Source organism: Pholcus phalangioides, unplaced genomic scaffold (genome assembly GCF_987345545.1).
Source record: "Pholcus phalangioides strain wild (caught in Gottingen) unplaced genomic scaffold, Ppha-v1.0 ptg000022l_1, whole genome shotgun sequence".
Classification (NCBI taxonomy): Eukaryota; Metazoa; Arthropoda; class Arachnida; order Araneae; family Pholcidae; genus Pholcus; species Pholcus phalangioides.
Window position 1 is genome coordinate 32,794,318 of NW_028301615.1, and position 20,184 is coordinate 32,814,501.

Consider the following 20,184-nt stretch of genomic DNA (forward strand, 5'->3'; position numbering starts at 1 on the left):
CTGTTATCGAGAGGTTCCACTGTACCCTAAAAAAGGAGCAGTAAGCAATGAGCACATAAAACAGCATTTTAAATATGAGGTATGAATATCAATATGAATGTGATTTATTATGGTATTTACAATCATTTGGGTGTATTCAGTAGGTTTTTGACAACTGCGCCCCACTGAAGTCAAATCCAGGATTCTATATCAAAAATAGAAAAAAAAAACTATATAGGAAAAACTGAAACTAATGATAGAATATACAACTTAAGAAAGCAGCAGGCAATTTTCAAATACAATAATCTGAGCTGAATGAGTTTCAGAAATCTGCCAACTCAGATTTCTGAAAACTCTGATTATCCAAGAAAACAATAGAATTCAGCTTTTTTTGGAGTTCTTAAACTTATGCATTCGTACTTACTCTTGACTCTCACATATTTTGTCCTTCATTTAATGGCTTAGTTCAGTGGTTCTCAAACTTTCTCCAAACATGGCTTTTTAGAGAAGAATCACTTTAAAGCATTACATAGACAGAAATTGCTACAATGTAAGACCTGCATTATACTTGTGGCACGCCAAGCTCTTTGACAACATGTGTGTAGTAGCCTATAGCTTAGTTACCCACAGGCTTGGTTAAAACGTCAGATGTGGCCAGCAGTTTAAAACCGCCCTGCAATACACCACCTACATGTGATGCCCTCCTGACAGAGGTTGGCAATGACACACACTTTGCGAACCACTGACTTAATTCAGCCAAGAGAGATGGCTTCTTTGTAGGGGGAAAAAGCTGACAGGCACTCTCATATCACTGCCTCTTCCCCGATATGGATGCTATTTCTTTTACACAACAAATTGTCCATAGAAGGGACTAGGCAAAATTATGAGGGAAGGTGGAGTCAAACCAAAGTCCTCAGTAAAGGGATCAAGACCGCCCTCAAAACTTATTCACAATAACAATACAGCTGAAATGACTTCTCACATTCATTGGAAGAATCATGCAAAAGAAGCATAAAGTGCTTTGAGAAGGAATTTCAAAAAATTCCAGAACCTACATATTTTCGAGACTCGAATTATCGAGACTACTGTAGTAGAAATTTGCTGTTTCTGAAATGTATCAATGCTAATTTATATATTTATTTCCCTTCTGGTTTTTTTTTTTTTTTTTTTTCAAATGGCATTTGGCAAGTCAGGAGAAAAAAAAAATGCCTGTCCTGAGATGAAAATTCAGATAGATTATTCATAAAAAAAAAGAAATCAGGGCCGTCTTAAGATCATCATGGACCCCCAGGCCAAGAGATTTTTCTGAGGCCCTATCTGGAAAATTTTTGAAAAGTTCAACTACTTCTCATTTTTCTGAGGCCCCTCTTCTCTTGAGCCCATGGGTGGCAATGGATGCGAGTTATTGATTGACCCCAGAACTGCTTCCATCATGAATGGATTATGAGCACTGCAAGCCACTGAATCTATTTTTGACAATTTGCAACACAAAAGAAAATTTTTTTTTCTCACACATACAGAAGGTATATTTCTGTGCAGTTTAAGGCTTAAAAGTTACTAATAATTTCAGAGGAAAAAAGCTTACCTCGATCTGAAATTTTTCTAAGTCCAACTTCTTTAGCATCTCTTGTCGAGTAAAAGGATCAGGCGCATAGTCATCAATCAGTAAACTTTCCCAGAGATTCATTTTTTCAAACTTCTCTGCCTTTGTAAGAAGTATCGAGATCTTTTTCTTTTCTTCTGTTAATACAAACACATAAAGCAAAGTAAGTTAAAACCAGAGCAATAATGAAATCTATACTTAATTGACAAAAATTTAATCAATGATAATGAATATATGCTGATAATGAAAATATATGCTTAAATTATTAAATTATAAGTCATACAAAGACCCAAGATATCAAACCATACAACATATACAGGGTGTCCTGTGAGTGCTACTGCAGCCTTCATCTCATCAACCGTTCATCGTATAGGTATGATTCCAATTTAAAAAGTGTTCAAAAATTACCTGTACCAGTTTTGAGAGAGAAAATACAGTGTGTCAAAAAATAGAAATTTTTATATGGTCCCCCCGTCTTCTAACATCTACGGATGGAACGAATAGTGATTTGGCAAAAATGTCGAATATCGATTTACTTAAAATTCATCGAAATTACAAATAACAATGCTGTTTTTAATTCAAAATGGTAATTTAAATGATATTGCATTCCAATTATGCAATTCATTATTTAAATAACTATTAAAAACTGTGGTAATTGAAAGATTTTTATTGTCACGATACTGACAATCAAATTCAACGATGATATAAAGCCAAACTTGATTGACTCGAAATCAAAAATAACTGGAAAGAAATTAATTTTATTCAAAATTTAAATTATTCAATCAATCTATCCTGGACCTGTAAAAAACATGAAGGGGGGGGGGGATAATAGTTATCGTTTATTAAAATTTTATCATCAGTTACGAAACAGTTTTCCAAATTTTGCTTGTCCTTCTTATGCTATCAATAAAGTACACTTTCATTAACATATTACAATTTGTACTTTGACTATAAAGAGATTCAGATTTTAAATGGTACACCTTGATCTATAGGTTGAACAACGTGATTAGTATCAAGTGGTGCACATTCTCGATGCACTCCAACTGAACAATATCAAAATGGGACATTTTAAATTATCATAGAAAGATCAGAAAAAAACAGAATATTCAAAATTTTTGATTTCACCGGTCTCGTGGAGTTCATTATAATGCGATTCAACTGTATTCGTACAATACAATATATTGAAAAATACAGGCCTATATAGATAAAAAAATTTCATACACACACAATCATAAAACACAATTTATATAATTTCTCTCACCTAAAGTCCACGTGCAATCTTCAGTAACAACAGGTTTGAAAAGCTCACCCTAAAGAAAAAAATACAATTTGCATTTATTTTTCTCCATAACATTATTGCTACTGCTGAGTTACATTATGCACCTGGTAAAAATATTTTTTTAAAATGGGTGTTGGTATTTACGTGTCTGTATTAAACGAAGATATATCAATAGTATTTCTCGAAATTAATCCAACATGAAAGATATTTCATAAAATAAATATGCCTTAATAAGGTTCATATCTTGCCATCATTGTAACTTATACTAACCTTGAAAAAAATTGTGTCTTTGCATTGACACTCAATTGCCCTCGTTTTAATGACGACCCTACATTCTTTGGCACAAGTACCATCTGGAACATTGACTTCTATGAAAACCTCGTCGACTGTCTGCCACCATTTACCCCATCGTGTTTTGCATGCAATTACACCACTCCGTTCATCAAAATGTGATAAAGCCATTTCAGATAAATTTGCTGCGTATAAGAAAAAGAAATATGAGAATTACTACCAAAACAATATAACAATGGGAAAATATTTATGTGGTCGTGAAAAAGAAAGAGAAAGTTAATTGCGAAAAAATTAATTTTGTTTTGCCAACATAGGGCAAAGCAAGATAATAGTTGCACAATACAGTTGAGCTCGGATATAATAGTCACACGAGAATGTGTATCACTACTATATCCTGAATCATTATAACCGATACATAATAAATACACAAGTTTAATGAGAAGAATCCACTTGAGGTGGCACACTTGGTGGTGGTGGAAAGATTAGACAGGGGTGTCTATGAACAGATTTGAAAATTTAATTTAAAATGAAAATTGCTCAAGTTGTTGCATTGCTCATTTGTACATCGCAAATAATGATATTCTCATAGGCTTGAATAAAAGTTAACACCCATATACTACAAGTTTTTAGTTCTCAAGGTGTATGTTGCGGCTCTTAAGGGTGTCCGCAGCATTTGTCAGAGGTGATCTGTAGAGTTATTAGTGTGTACGCCTGTCTAGTGCTTTCAAGTGTGGTTCTTATTTGATTTTTCTGGGGAGCCATGGCTAAACGTTGATTGGAGCAAGATAGCTGCAGGCGGCGAAAGTTTAAGAATCAACTGTTCAGTGGTTTGCTGAACCATTACCAACATTTTAATGGGGTTCACAGAGACAACTAAACCGCACATGCACCTTGTCCATATTTTTCCTCTGTGGAAGTTCACAAAAAATGAGAATCTCTTTTCATTCGAACAGTTTTAGGAAAAACAGAACCAGCACTACCTATTGTTAGAGTTAGACATCTAGTGATAGATGGTGCTAACGGAACACACCCATAGCCATTTTTAGAATGGTACAACAGTAGTACATATTCAGATTTTGCTTCTTAAGGAGAATTTCTGATTATAAGGAACTTTACCCAATGAAAAAATTCTATTCTGGCAGAAAACTTCATTACATTCAATATACACTTTATTTTAAACATTTTTGTATTGCAAGTCCACTGGGACGGGAAAAAATTGCTATAACCAATACTTTGTAATACCCGATTTAGTTATAAGAGGGGCTCGACAGTGGTTTCTATAAAGGAAAAACAAAACCCATAGAAATCTTATTTAAAACTTCTCAGATATTTCGCTTGCACGTTATTGACCCGAACCATGCTAAATTTTAGCATGGGTGAAAATAAATTTAATTTAATATGCATTTTTGATTTTATTGAACTTGAATGGCGAAGCATAACCAGCTAAACAGTCTTGTTGGATTCACTATTGAGTACAAAAACTTTTTTAAACATAAATGATAACTAATAGTATAATAATGATAATTACATTCCTCTCAAATTTGAACTTTAATTTGTGAAAATATTGTTCCGTTACTCGCACTTTCAACAAATTTAATCTTTCTATGACACTTAAATACAACTTTCACATACAACGATACCATGCAAGATGATGTTTGTAAACAAACTAAAGAACAGTATAAACGACTTTGACCACAATTTACTAATACGATTTTTTTCATTTCAAAAAATAATTTATAGATTTTTAAAAAAAAATTTAATTACATGTCCAAAAATACTGCAGCCTTTGCCGCCATCTATCCAAAAATTCGAGAACTTCATAATGAATCCCAAACAGAGGATAGAGGACTCATGCTGTCATTTATTATTTGAAAAACAAACAAAAACTAACAACTAGCACAGTTTCTCAACCATAAATGGCAGCAAATTCATGATATGGTAATTTTTTACTACTGGTCAAAGCCGTCAAAATTTTAATATATCAAGAAGTATGGCGGCCCGCTCGTAGAATTTGGAGCCAGACCATGATGGAATGGTCCTCACGATATTGCTGTTGCAGACTATAATCGATGTAACCAACTCTCCCTAATAAATAGCAGCAGTTACGAAAAAAATCGTGCCGATCGTTGCCCATATAACAGTTAATACAAATGAATTCGCAAACATCAAATATATGAAAGTTTTTGATGTAAATATGGTCTTCATGACTCAATATTGTTCAATGCAGCTCTCTGGAGTTTCATAATTGACAAATCAGTTGAATCCTTTTTTTGAATATAAAGGGTAACCATGTCAGAGATAAGCTTCCATCTTTATAAATCCTCGGTGATTTTCATCCTCTCTTCCACTATCAGAGGACTGTTATGACATATTATTTTTAGTGAAGACTACTGTGTCAGGCCAGATTGACCTTCAACCTCGTCAATCAACAAACCATGCCTAAAAATAGCTTGCAAACAATTAATTTTCTCCTGAAGGTTTTGCACGTTTATATACGAGTTTAAACACCCGCATTGTCTTTGAAAAAATATGGTCAACAATAAAAAAAAAAAAATACTCAAAGTGCGGGACATATGGTAAGAAAAACTATATCGCAACTACAGGACATTCTTCACGTAAAAAATCGTAGATTTAAGATGACGTCTGCTAATTGGCCTAGTCCTAGTCTGAATTCGCCAGAAAAAAGGGGGGCAGATCGGGAACAGAAACCGATGTTCATTGATGGGCTCCGCATCAAGATCTGCTGCTCCTCCACACAGCAGGTTTGATATGTTTGCTCTGTTTATTTATCGAAGAGCATCTTGTTTTGCCTGTGCGTAGAAACAGCCGCAGGTGCGTGTTTTTTGTTTTCCCTTCTGCAAACTTGATTTCCAAAGCAGTCTAATGATTAACTAAATTCGCTCATCATATTATTTCATCACAGCATCATCCGCACACCAATCTCCCGATCATCATCATCCACTTAAATCCTCGGCGCAATTGACTGCGATGAATGAAATCTAGATCATCTCGAGAAAGACTGATTGTGCCTGTTCCACAAGTTATTCTTCCAGTATTTTAATTTGATGAAGGAGGATGTCGTTATCGAGCGTCATTCGAAGAATTACAAGATGATGAGGAGAGCGAGAAAATCAACCTCATCATCACCATGAAGATGCGTAGATCTGCCGTAGCCTTTTACATCGGGGTCCTCATAGTGACGATCCCTTTTTTCACCATATTCGTACTTATGAATGGACCAGGTAAGAGCTGTTTTTTTGTTGTTGTTGTTTGATTGTATGTTCACTTCACTATTGTATGTAGTATCACGAGACGAAATGCCCAACGAAGTCGCTGAAGAATGCCCATTCTAGTTAGCCCTCCCATAAATATGGCTTATAATTCCTCTTTTTGTCGCTCACATACTTTCACAACCTTTATTCACTATTTTCTAGACTCACTGGGTCATTCCTATGCTTATGCACTCTCATGCTTACACACTCTCTAGGTCACTCTTTACATGCTTACACACTCTCTAGGTCCCTCTTTACATGCTTACACACTCTCTAGGTCACTCTTTACATGCTTACACACTCTCTAGGTCACGCTTTTGGTCATACATTGACTAGTTCCTCCCCTTCTAGGTCATTCTTCTGGTCACTCCATGTGTAAACACTCTCTAGGCTACACATTGACTAGTCCCTATGTCATTCTTTTGGCAGAGATGTATTTATAGTTTTGTTGCCCCTTCTAATACTCTACTCACTGGCATGTGTGGATCCAGGGGCGATCATCCTCCCATTGCTGTGGCAATTCAAGGCCTGCTCACTGATCTGGCTATCCTCATTCACTAAGTCACTGTTTTGGTGACTCACATGCTTGCACACTGTTTTTCCTCACATGCTCGCACACTTTCCAGATCGTTCTTTTGGTCACAATTAATTGACTTCAGGTTACTCTTGTGGTTGCTTACTGACTTGGTTACTCTTGTGGTTGCTCACTGACTTGGTTACTCTTGTGGTTGCTCACTGACTTGGTTACTCTTGTGGTTGCTCACTGACTTGGTTACTCTTGTGGTTGCTCACTGACTTGGTTACTCTTGTGGTTGCTCACTGACTTGGTTACTCTTGTGGTTGCTCACTGACTTGGTCCCTCTGGGTCACTCACATACTATTTTCTTGACCACTCATTCCACCAATTTGCCACTCCTTCAAAACTGCTGCTCTGAACTATACTCACTGCCTACTCAGCATTCCTCTAAATACGTCTCTGTTGAGTCAGGGCAGTAATTGATATAGCATGGGTTCTAATATATAAATCTCCTATGTAAAGCTTAAGACAAGCACCTATTTGCATTCTCTTCAGTGGTGTAGGAGTCAGAGGTGCTATGGGTGCTCGAGCAACCGCAATATTTTGTATTACATCAAGCTTCCCAGAATTGATTAATAAATCAAAATTTACACAAAGTTCGCAGTTTACGAAAATTCACAAGCACCCATAGTTCTAAAATATTTCTGCCTCCCTATTTCTCTTGTATGTAGGCTGCATCCTTCATTGGCCTAGGGACCATATCTGGGGCTCAGGTGCATTGATCGGTAGTTTAATTAGCGTATACCCTAGGTGCCCGGTTGCAGGACTGTCATAACAACATTACAGTTCCCCTGGAAAAGTGGTTTTCCTGAGGCCCCTACCTGGCTAGATCTATGCCTTCTACCAGGGGGGCCTGTCCAGCCACAATTTGGGTAAAATTTTAATTTCACAAAATTCCTGATATGGAAAGTGGACCCTTCACAAAATACAAATCAATGACACCATAATTTTGTCATTTCATTTTTTTTGTAATAAATTAACTAGATTATTTTGCTTCCTAAAAAATGACTTATTTTTCACAAAATTAATGACCATTTCCCAAAAAACCACCCTACAAAAAAATCTGGGCAAACCCCTTCTTCTACCCAAATGTACATATGTACTGTCGAACACTTGACAAGTTCTAATTTTCATGAGGTTTTTTCTGCATTTGATGCCCCAGATAGGTCCATGCCTTAAGAGCACTGTCTGGTCAACCGCTGTGTAAGCTCTGTTAATCGCTGTGTGGCTGGAAAAAAGAGGGAGGAGTTTTTATTGAAGCCTTTAAAAAATTTATTATTCTGTTGTAGGAGAGGGGGTGACTGTGAGGGTCATTGAAAGAGTTTCCTTGCACTTATAATTACACATGTTGCATGTTACTACTGTATGTGCAGGGGCTAGAAAAGTCTCAGGTGCAAGGTCGACTAAAAAATCTTATATTGGCACCCAAAAATTTCTATGTGGCATTGAATTGTAGTCTGAAGACAGCATGAAAAATTTGAAATTTATGCCAGTTTCCTGTACCAACATAAATGGAATCAAGTCTTGCAAAAGTCAATGCCGCCTTAATTCATGAACCCTCTGGGCACAGACAGAGGGCCTAAAATACAGAGGAAGCCTCATAAAAAAACCGAGATCATATAAAAAATTTTGAGAGCAAGCATACAAATTGGTGGCCAGCAAGAATTTCTAGCAGATGGGGGGGGGGGGAGAGGGCTCAAGGCCAAGCATTCTTGCCTGGTTTGCAAGAGGGCCTGGGTTCGAGTTCTGGCAAAGACCAGATGAGACTTTTCTTTCAGAGTTCACCTCGGTATAATATCTAGCAAATATCTGGTTCTTAGATAAAATCTTACTCAGCAAAGTTGAATAGTTTTTACTCTTAATCTTATTTCCAATTCTCTAAATTTGATGCAATTTCATGTCTCCAAAAATTTATAATTTCAGCAGCTCTAAAGAAATGACACCAACATAGTACCAACTTTTTTCTTGGAACCTATTTTTCTTTTACATGGTTTTGCATTTACATAGCCATATTTTATATATAAACTACCAAAAAAAAAAAATTGGGAAAAAGAAATTGGTATAATGGTTTTTTCTGACCATGTATTTGTCATGTATATTTAAATATACACGGTACCACAGAGAGTTAACATATAAAGCTCTTGCTACATGGTACAGTGTTGAAGGAGATAAATAGAACCATTCACTTACAACCCCCCAGACTGATGCAAAAAGCAACTTATGTTGAAGGAGAGGTTAGAAAGGGAAATTCTGCTCCCCCTTTCCTGGTGTGGCACCAGACCTGCCTGCTCCCAGGGCCGTTTCAAGAGCATGATGGGAGCCCCCCCCCCCCCAGGCCAAGAAATTTTTCTGAGGCCTTACCTGGAGAATTTTCAAAAATATCAACTACTACTGCTACTCGTTTTTCTGAAGCCTATCTTCTCTTGAGTCCCTGGGACCCTGCCCAGGTAGGCCCATGCATTTACACCGCACAGCCTAGTTGTGGCACTGGGGAAGGGGGAATCACCACGTTCTGGAAAGGTAAAAAATGCTGGTCAGTTATTCGGTAAACCACTGAATAACTGACCAGTGATGGGAAAACCAGCTAGAAGCAGTGGGAGTATTTTGACGGTTAAAAGAAAAGTAGCTATTTTAAATTACAAGCACAGACAGGAAAACCATACTATCATCAAAACTACTGTAAATTGCGGCAATTTGAAATAAGCCTACAGTGAAACATGCTGATCAAGATGAAAAGGATCAGTATTACTTCTATGAGGGGGGCACAGCAGAAATCATTAAACCCCCCCATGTAAAATCCCATATCTTTTTAATGGAATAGACTTTCTTCAGATTTTTAGCAGGTACAAAAATAGCGGCATAAGTAAAGGGTTCTATTGTGAAATCACCTTTACAAAGTATCTGGGCTTGTCAATTGCTTACATAAGAGGCTTTTAAGGAGGCGAGATATCTCGTCATTGCCGGTTAAAGATGTCATATTTTCTTTCTAAAAAATATATATTTGACTGTGATATGAAAGATTCGGCTGGTTAATTATTATTATTTTCTCATTTGTCAGAATTTATGAAGTAGTATATGAAGAAATTACAAGACATCTTTTCCCATTGGAAAAATTACTGATATACCTACGTCAATTCATTAAAAATGTGATTATTACAACGCTCATAGAAGAATCATTTGTGCTTGGGCTATGCTCTCTGTATTGCTACAGCGATGATTTATTTCAATACGTTAGAATCATTGGTGCTTGCTTGTTTGTGGTTTGTTATTTAACAGCAAGTGTCGTCTAGGACTTGTAGTTTCGATCAGTGATTGTTGTACAAAGTTATACAATTTGGCTGATGCAAAAACACATTTCGGTATAATTCAGATGAATACCAGGACTGGACAAATATATGGAAATTTATAAGCCCAACTGGAAATAATACATACCAAAATTAATATTTTATATGATAGCATTGGCATTAAAAGAATATATATGCCTGATTGGTTTTTTACATGCCCCAGAAATGTCGAGCAATTTGTCCAGCTCTGATGGATACCTATGCTTCAAGCTTATATTTGATTAGAGGTTTTTTTTGCAATAAATCATTTTAACCTTTCAAAAAATTACTACTAGCCGCATTTTCAAACTACTTATATTGTCGATTATGCCTATATCAATCATGTCTTTGATGATTTTGTTGCTGATTTGGATTATCTCTAATAATTATATTGAACTTTTAGTACTTTTGTGAATACTTCTATCAGAAGAAGTATACTTTTCGATTGAATCCCATTGACTTGATGTTAGATTTGAGTAGGATAATTAGCCGTTAACATGGGCCTATGTAAAAATGTACACAACAATGTTTGTGGAAAGCCATTGTTCTTATTGAGATTTATGAATTCATAATTTACACACTGATTGTTAATATTCAATACTAGTGGTAGCGATTCTTGTGATTTCCATCCAATAATGAAAGTTAGATTGATCTTGAGATTGAAACGTGTAGGATGTGATAGCACATTGAGATTACGCAGTATTGTTTCTTTGTTCATTTTTATCTCCATGTAATGTAATTGGGAAAAAATAGTGATTGTCTTCATAACTCATTCACAATGAAGTCTACTCACTTCATTTGCGATTGTGATACAGTGCATAAGCGCACATAAACTGGGGTTTATCACTGAAATTATCAATGATGTCATGTGTTTTTGATTTAAAAAAAAATAAAATTCAAATAAACCCAGCCCATTTTAGTTAGATGGAACATGGCTTTTTTTTAAAAATTTCCTTCATGTTCCCAAGTGAACAATTAGAAAACAAATGAGCAATATTAAAAGGTTGATTCAAATCCAATCTGATGAGAAAGTCACAGGGTAATATGCCTGTTACGGAAAATATTGTGCATGCACTGCACTTCAATTTATTTCATTGTAACAGAGAAATTTCTCTTATTTTATAAATTAAAGTTTTTATTAATTCTTTCCTTCAGTATATATTTAGCCCACATAATATTTTGGATAGGTCTGTAACTAATCCCAGGTGCCATATTATCCCCGTGCAGACCAAAGAATTAGTGTTATATCGAACCACTGGAAGAATATATATATATGTAATTATCAGATTAACCCAGGCTCCTAGTGGTCCAATATACATTTAGAAAAAAAACGATGACTCATGAAAAGAAGGAATCAGTTAAATTTCATTAGCTTTTAATATTTAATCAAATGATCATATGAAAAGAACGAGTTATATTTACACAAAATAAAAGTCAATTAGAAAAATCCATTTCCACGATATCAAATTCTGCATAATACATAAACAAAATACTGTATGTTCAATTATAATAATTTTAACTTGATGTTGGAATAACTCTCTTTTAATCACTCTTTATACCTAATTTCACCATCTCTGCCCCCGGTTAATTCCTCCTAATTTAGGTTTTAACTAAACGTCTATAATTTACTAGAATTGTGGTAAGAATTTCTTCCCTACCTTTTCTTCCATCCCTTTCATCACGGATGATCGCCGCTCCTGATGCTACAGTTGAAAAATGTGTTTTCAAAAAAATTCTCCTCTTTCTACATTTTTTTTCCAACTTGATTTCTAGTTTGCACTAATCAATCTGCTCTAATTTTTCAAAGATTCCAAAAAGTAAAGTTTTGAGGGGTACCAACCCCCTATTTCTAATTGGTAGTCCGGCTTCAAAGAAAGATCCTTCCATTGGGTGATGAGGATTACGTAGGTACAAATAGTATTAAAATTGACATCATTGGTCAAGGTTCACCCCCTACGATCTTTCGAAGCATATGGGAGGAAGACGTTTTCTGTGGGGGGGGGGGGAGGGGGAAGTTGTACAAAAAAGAAGGAAAAGAAAAGTAGAGAGGAAGCAAGAAAGTCAGAAAGCACATATTCCCAAGAAGGGATGCGTACAATAGATGAAATAAAGTCAATCGCCTGCAGGTGGCAATTACAAAGGTCAAGAGGCTTCAGTATATAGGGGAGAGAGAGAGAAAAGAAGAATACGGAGCGGCTATTACGCAAACTTTGAAGGGGCCCTTTAAGTAAGTGGCCATAAAATTAAGGAGTGTTGATGGAGGCGAAAGAGCATGTTTTTTACAATTTAAATGGCTCAAGTCCCCTTTTCCCTTTTCTCTTATTATTATATTATATTGGGCTGGAAATTGGACCTCTCCCGCTTCATCTGATAGCGATGGCTATTGACGCCATAGCAATGCACATCCATCTTGCGGAAAAAGAAAAAAAAAAACGAAAAAAAAAGAAAAAGAAAATATAAGTCGGGAGATTACAATACTGGCAATAAAATTATGTTTGCTCTTCAAAACATGAATGAAAATCTGATATGTACAAATGTACATCACTTGACACAAAGGTAAGCAATGTAGGAATGCATTGAAAAGAATACTCGTACCTAGATATACATATGCGAAAAGAAAAATATATATATATGTAATTATCAGATTAACCCAGGCTCCTAGTGGTCCAATATACATTTAGAAAAAAAACGATGACTCATGAAAAGAAGGAATCAGTTAAATTTCATTAGCTTTTAATATTTAATCAAATGATCATATGAAAAGAACGAGTTATATTTACACAAAATAAAAGTCAATTAGAAAAATCCATTTCCACGATATCAAATTCTGCATAATACATAAACAAAATACTGTATGTTCAATTATAATAATTTTAACTTGATGTTGGAATAACTCTCTTTTAATCACTCTTTATACCTAATTTCACCATCTCTGCCCCCGGTTAATTCCTCCTAATTTAGGTTTTAACTAAACGTCTATAATTTACTAGAATTGTGGTAAGAATTTCTTCCCTACCTTTTCTTCCATCCCTTTCATCACGGATGATCGCCGCTCCTGATGCTACAGTTGAAAAATGTGTTTTCAAAAAAATTCTCCTCTTTCTACATTGTTTTTCCAACTTGATTTCTAGTTTGCACTAATCAATCTGCTCTAATTTTTCAAAGATTCCAAAAAGTAAAGTTTTGAGGGGTACCAACCCCCTATTTCTAATTGGTAGTCCGGCTTCAAAGAAAGATCCTTCCATTGGGTGATGAGGATTACGTAGGTACAAATAGTATTAAAATTGACATCATTGGTCAAGGTTCACCCCCTACGATCTTTCGAAGCATATGGGAGGAAGACGTTTTCTGTGGGGGGGGGGGGGGGGGAGGGGGAAGTTGTACAAAAAAGAAGGAAAAGAAAAGTAGAGAGGAAGCAAGAAAGTCAGAAAGCACATATTCCCAAGAAGGGATGCGTACAATAGATGAAATAAAGTCAATCGCCTGCAGGTGGCAATTACAAAGGTCAAGAGGCTTCAGTATATAGGGGAGAGAGAGAGAAAAGAAGAATACGGAGCGGCTATTACGCAAACTTTGAAGGGGCCCTTTAAGTAAGTGGCCATAAAATTAAGGAGTGTTGATGGAGGCGAAAGAGCATGTTTTTTACAATTTAAATGGCTCAAGTCCCCTTTTCCCTTTTCTCTTATTATTATATTATATTGGGCTGGAAATTGGACCTCTCCCGCTTCATCTGATAGCGATGGCTATTGACGCCATAGCATTAGTATTAAATTGTAAAATTTTACAAAGTTCTGGAAAAGTTGAAGAAATAAGATTATTTTGGTAGTTTTTCGTAAGAATAGTCTACATATGTTTGGCTCCTAAATAATGTCTCTCGCCAAGATTTTTCTGATTTGTCAGGTCCTGGTTTAAAATATTTTCTGCGTTTTAGATGTTTCAATAAGGTTTTAGGTTATTGTGTGTTTTTAAGGTCAAGACTTAAGGTTATCGGATTGCTTGAAAGCAGGGCCGCAACTACGGGGGGAGGGGGGGGGGAAGCAGTTGGGTCTGGTGCCCCGGGCGCTGAATTCACCTTTTAACTGTACCTTCTACAATACACGGAGGCGCCAAAATGAGTGCTTGCCACGGTTGACAAAATGTCTAGTTGCGGCCCTGCTTGAAATATATTTTTCCATTGAACATTGATTATTTTACGAACCAGTGATATTATTTAGCCTATTTTGAGTTATTCATGATGTTATATGAAAATGGAAGCCCATTTCTCTGCTTCAGGTTTAGGATTGCCCTACAAATGACGAATATAGTTAAAGAAAAGACCGTGTTGAATCAGTTGTATCTTAGTTCAGTGATTGACGAAATCGAATAGTAAATTTAGACTTCAGCCAGATTTCTTAGAAGCCAAACTTGTAGGTTTTTTTCCTCAATAGAAACTGTTGAGAGAATAGGATAAATCACTTTTTCTTTATTTTTGCTAGACTTAATGACCCCTTCCCCACAGACACACTGTTATCGAATGAGAAAATTTTGTGTCATCTTTAATTCCCAATTAAGCAATCGCTTATTTTTTAGTTTTTCTAGTCTATATATTATATCTGGTGTTTTTGACTTACCCACTCTACTTTTTGAAATAATTAATTTCCGATAATCTGGGATCATCTGGGCATTAATTAGCCCTCTTATGACCTCTCCCTGCGTACGTCTCGCAGGATAGATAATTTTTTTTTAAAATATTCAACTCTGATTTATGGATTAAATCTCTCAGTCCTGCAAAGTAAGTAGAGTCAGGATGGGTATCCGTGAGTGCAAAATAGTTTGATGACCCAATAAGTATGAAATTTATTCACCTGATATAGGCTGTGATCGTACTACTGAATGCAATTGACGCAGGTTTATACTTCCCTATTAACAGTCTGCCGTAACGGTTAATGATTTTTCAAGTATTTTTTTTTAATGTGTTATGTCTCCATTAGGATTAGATGAAATCTGATGGCATTTAGAGACCTCTTATTGGAATGAAGTAATCGTCTTATCAAATATTCAAACGAAGAAATTCGGGACTAATGTGGAAAGGAAAAAAAAGTCCCACTTTATTAGGTTAATAACTTTTGTAGTTAGAGGGAAACTAATAGCACTGACGTGAAATTGAAGGTTGGATGAAGGAGTAAATAATTCTCCTCCAGACGATATAAATATAGTGGGTTTAAAAGAAATTGACGCTTTCAATTCCTCGTAGAAAAATAAACGCAAACGTCCAGCAATCTCCAGGGCTCAACCATTGCTGGCTCTGTCAGGACAAGGGTCATCACCATTTGGCTATCATCACTACAAAAATCTCCAGGGCTGGTCAAATCTATTGCCCGAAACAATCGGAGCATGTAAAACTTTTGACCGGGCGTGTGCTTTATTGAACGACATGCCCGACGCTGGGACACAAAATACCTATTCGATCATGTATTTTTCCAAGCTACATGCCCGACTTTGCATGTAAATTTTTGGCGATCTCTCCAGCCATGTTAACGCATTGATGCCGGTTGGTAATAAAATTTGCCATTCGAAATTTTAATTTTTTTTCTTTGCCAATAAATGGTGGGAGTGGTTCCACTCAGTGTTCTTTTAAAAGTAAAAATCAAAGTCGTCTTTAATGGGTTAATTACGTAACCGAAAGTTTGTAGTATCCTTCATACAGTTTTCTTTTAAGAGGAAATTATAGGTTTTTCGAGGCAGATTGCGATCTATGTATTTTCGAACTTTTATCTGCCAGTGACATGGAGCACCATCTTGAACAGAAACGAGGTCGGCGTCGTTTTCTCTGAGTTTCGTGATTGAATGGTGTCAGTATATTTTGTGCATAGACATGAGATTAACTAGACTGCGTGTCCTATTGTCCGGTCCCTCTTTTTTTGAAGCACGCACCACCACGTGACGAGTTGAATATAACAGACCTTGGTATCCATAACTTGGCTCACTATCTACGTACTTGACAACACATTCCATGTAATGAGTGAAGAAAATTTAAATTCGTGTTATTCGTGGCTTTATTTAAAAGCGGAAATAAAGCGCATTTTAATGTACAAGAGCAATAAGTATACCGTACCTAACTTTCACAGATGAAATTCCAAATCAAAATTAGTGCAATAATTCTATTTTTGTAATATAAATTTCTTTTTTCTCTCTTATTTTTCGTGGTTTATAATTATAATACACAGGGGCGTACGCAGGATCGACCTTTGGAAAGTACACAAAATTTTTCTTCCTTAGAAATTTTGAGAGAGTTACCACACCCTTCAAAATGCATTTAAATTAACAGAAATTTGTTTAAAAAGCTCATATATATTTTTTCCCCAATATTTCAAGTTTCTTAATCGAAATATTAATTTCTTTTTTTCTAATTTTTGGTTGGCTTGGGGAGGGGGGGGGGGTTGCACGAGCCTCCATTACCTCCCATCCCTCACGTACGCCTTTGGGCCCTTGACCAGATTTTTCAAAAAACCCTATTTTGTGATTTTAAGTGAGGAAAAAAATAATGTGTTCCGGGCTCCCGAACTGGGTCCCTTCGGACTATGGCCAGAACATCCAAGAAAAAAATTCGATGAGCCACAGCTATAAATTAGCCATAAGAGCTGAAAATTTAATTTTCACGGACATTCCATACCCGGAATACTTATATACATATCTGACGAAATATCAAAGTTTTGCCAACTTTGCGCGCTAAACATATTTCTCATTCCAACTCACAAAAGTTTCAAAAATGTTAATCGCAATATATATTCATTTCGAATCAATATGCAATGACAATACATATTCTTATTTATCTAAATAATGTATTTAAACGCATAACAAACCGAAAAAAAGCTTCATCGGAAACGAAATTGTACGCCAATCCTCTATCGGTGGATACTTCGCGGATCAAAATATCCAATTAATAAATATTAATACAAAAAGGAAGAGGAAATTTAACTTGCCCGTGAAAAAAGTAATCTTTCCACCTTTAATAAATGATACATTGCAACCAAAAGCACAGCAGGATTTTGGCATATCGAGCGATTTCTTAAACACGGCTTAGTTCGGACGTTGTATTGGATCGAATGGTCTTTGAAGGTCGTTATATCGGATGAATAGGAAAAACAGGAAGTTAACGTACCGATCGTTATTATACGTAGAACGGTTGCTACAACGCAGCGTTTCTCAACGTATGGTCCACGGCGATGGTGCAAGTGGTCCGCCGGCAGACTTGATAATTTTAATTCTAACTGAATAAAAAATTATTGAATTGTTTTATAATTGATATTAATATTCTTAAGGGCTCAAATAGAAATTAGACCTTCATACTTAGCGTAACCGTTTCTCATCGAGGAAAATACAGTAAATTGCGATACCAAGTGCGGAGAACAGCTAATTGTAGCCAAAAATTGCAATTACGACAAAGTAGATAATTATCACAAAAACTTAGAACTTTGCCTGGTTAAAAGCGTGTCAATTTTTTGTATAAATTAGATAATTATTGCTAAAATTGCCAAAGGGTAGGAAAATGGAGTACGGTGGTAAATCAGTAAACGAAAATGTATTTCATGGGGGGTTGGGGAAAACACAACCAGGTGATCATATTTCATCGAGACGAATTCAGGAAACTGATTTGAAATACGGCAAAATACGGGATATTGATAATTGTTTCCATGGACAACTGCTAAATGTTTATGGATAAACATTGCCATAAGTTGGCAAAATCACCAAAGTAAAGGACTGATGGAACTCGCAGTTAATTGAAATGTAATTAACGGGGAAAAAATTTGAACGTGACTGATATGTGATAAATATTTATAGTGCCATAATTATATATAATGGTATAATTCATACGTTATTATAAAAATTATTTTCATTCCCGATTTCACCAAAGATTACAAATTCGAATAAGCTTCGTTGAAAAACAGGACAATTGAATAAAAAATATTTTTTTAATAAAAATACGATACGCATGGTCACGATACTCTTGCTATAAATTAGTGATAAGTCGAATTGTTCCACATACTTTATTGTTGGTTCAGAGAAAACCGACTTTTGTCTTTCTTTTTTTTTTTTACTTTGGTTCAGAAAAGTCGAGAAACGCATGGTCGTAAAAAGGAGCGTCCAATGTACATACATATTACAAACTTGCGAGCAATTTTCTTGTTTATCTAGTACTTATTTTCCTATGACGTGCTGAAAGAATCTATTGTTTTTGTGTTAGTGATGTATATTGGTAAATCCTTATCAGGTAGGCTTAAAGCCGGGTTTTCCTAGGTGTAGAACTTAGGAGTTGAACTTTTGCGCCCTGTGCAACGTGAAAACGCTGATTGGTTAAAAACTTTGACCAATCAGTGTTTTAACGCTGCGTGAACTGTAGAAACCTGCTCCTAGGAAAACCTGGCTTAAGGCTATTATTCTTTTATCAATTTCTAGAGCTTTGCATTCGATCATTTTCGTTTACTCGAGAAGTTGATCAGATCAAGGTGTGGACCTAAAGTTTATGGTAGATTTTGTATGTATGGTTATGATTGAGTCTTATTCCATGATTTCAATCCAGGGATGTCGAACTGGAGGTGAGGTTGATGCCTTTACTACACAGCAGCTAAAAGGGTTTAGGTTGTATTAGTAATAGGCAGTGTAGAAGTGGTGTATTAACACAGATTTTTCTATATGCAGCTCGAATGATGGAAAGCGTCGTCATCAGACATTAGATGAAAAAGGACCGTTTTTTTTTCGCACGAAATTTTTTCCCCGTCTTTCTTTTAGACGGAATCTTCTTAAGACGAAGAAAAAAAATTTGCAATTCAGATTTTTCTCCGTCAGAATAGAAAAAGGGCGGCAATACGCATATCTCCATTCATGCATCAATTCATGTTTTTTTCTTATTTTCCATTTAAAAGAGAATTTCTTTTCTTTTTGGACTGAATAATACACAAGAAAACGAGTACTACAGGTTCTTATCTTTTTTTTTTTAAACCCATTTTTCGAGTATGGGTTTATTAGCGAAGAAACATGGGGAAAAAATATTATAATGGTAAATGTGTGTCGTTATTCGGTTTGAAATCGGGTCGTTAGATCGTATATATACACTTAAATTGTTGCATTCGCATAACCATTCATTACCGAGTTGAAGAATGATGTTTGAAGTTTTGCTACGCGGAAAATAGGTACAAATAGATTCTTCGGTTTAATGGATTTTTGGTTCTTGTATTTTTCACCCTTTTGATATTTTTTGTTGTTGTTTTCTGAACTGAATCTTTAGAAATCGAACCAGAGATGTTTGTCTGGTATCGGATTCGGGTTCATTAGAATCAATGTTGAAGAAGAAAAAAATTAATTTTTTTTTTCTGTTCTTGCTTCAAATAGAGAAGCATTTTCTAAAAAAAAAGCAGTTGTTTTCGTAAATAATGAAGAAGAAAGGTCATTTACTGTGATATCAGGAATACATTGATAGATATTCGACAAGTTCGTGTCCGGCATGCAGATGAAACTGATAATGAATCATTAATATGCACGTATTTACACGTGCATGAACTTGAACTAACAAGAACTGGAAGTGAATCACCATCACCACAATTTACCGGTTATCGATTAAATACCGGCGTCGTTTATCTGTAACCGTGAACTATTTTTTTTTTTTGTTCTCTTTGCGCTTGTGCTACCCGAGTTTGAACTCGACAAGTTCTTAGAATTCGGAAAACTCGAGGTTATATCATACGGAAGATACGCATGTTTTTTTTTTGCATGTATCCGCACTTCATATTGTGGAAGATTTGATATTCAAACTGATGGTGTTATAATGTCATGCAGTGGAACTGGGTCCGCATGGTGATGAACTCCGGCTCAAATAGATAACA

At 35.7% G+C, this 20,184-nt stretch overlaps 2 protein-coding genes across 6 annotated transcripts in view; one reads left to right on the top strand and one right to left on the bottom strand.

The window, feature by feature from the left end:
• On the bottom strand, nt 1-4,969 carry LOC149070220 (nudC domain-containing protein 2-like). 4 transcript variants are annotated; one of them, XM_089249917.1, is made up of 6 exons: nt 4,681-4,830; nt 3,132-3,337; nt 2,844-2,892; nt 1,565-1,719; nt 121-184; nt 1-26 (listed from the first exon to the last, which is right to left on the bottom strand). In XM_089249917.1, the coding sequence occupies exons 2-5, from the start codon at nt 3,321-3,323 to the stop codon at nt 137-139; spliced, it is 444 nt and encodes a 147-aa protein (XP_089106043.1). In that variant the 5' UTR covers nt 3,324-3,337; nt 4,681-4,830; the 3' UTR covers nt 1-26; nt 121-136. The 4 variants fall into 4 exon arrangements, with proteins under 4 accessions (XP_089106043.1, XP_089106045.1, XP_089106042.1 ...); XM_089249919.1 differs by lacking the exons at nt 1-26; nt 4,681-4,830 and adding an exon at nt 4,917-4,969 and having other exon boundaries at nt 74-184; XM_089249916.1 differs by lacking the exon at nt 1-26 and having other exon boundaries at nt 74-184.
• An 860-nt stretch (nt 4,970-5,829) lies between these two features.
• Nucleotides 5,830-20,184, top strand: part of LOC149070221 (alpha-1,3-mannosyl-glycoprotein 4-beta-N-acetylglucosaminyltransferase A-like) — an 82,264-nt gene continuing 67,909 nt past the window's right edge. The window contains exons 1-2 of one of the 2 annotated variants that reach the window (XM_089250104.1): nt 5,830-5,984; nt 6,076-6,394. In XM_089250104.1, coding sequence (XP_089106230.1) covers nt 6,301-6,394 — 94 coding nt within the window. In that variant the 5' untranslated portion in view covers nt 5,830-5,984; nt 6,076-6,300. Of the gene's footprint in view, nt 6,395-20,184 lie in introns of both variants that reach the window. The other variant, XM_089250103.1, reaches the window with a different exon arrangement.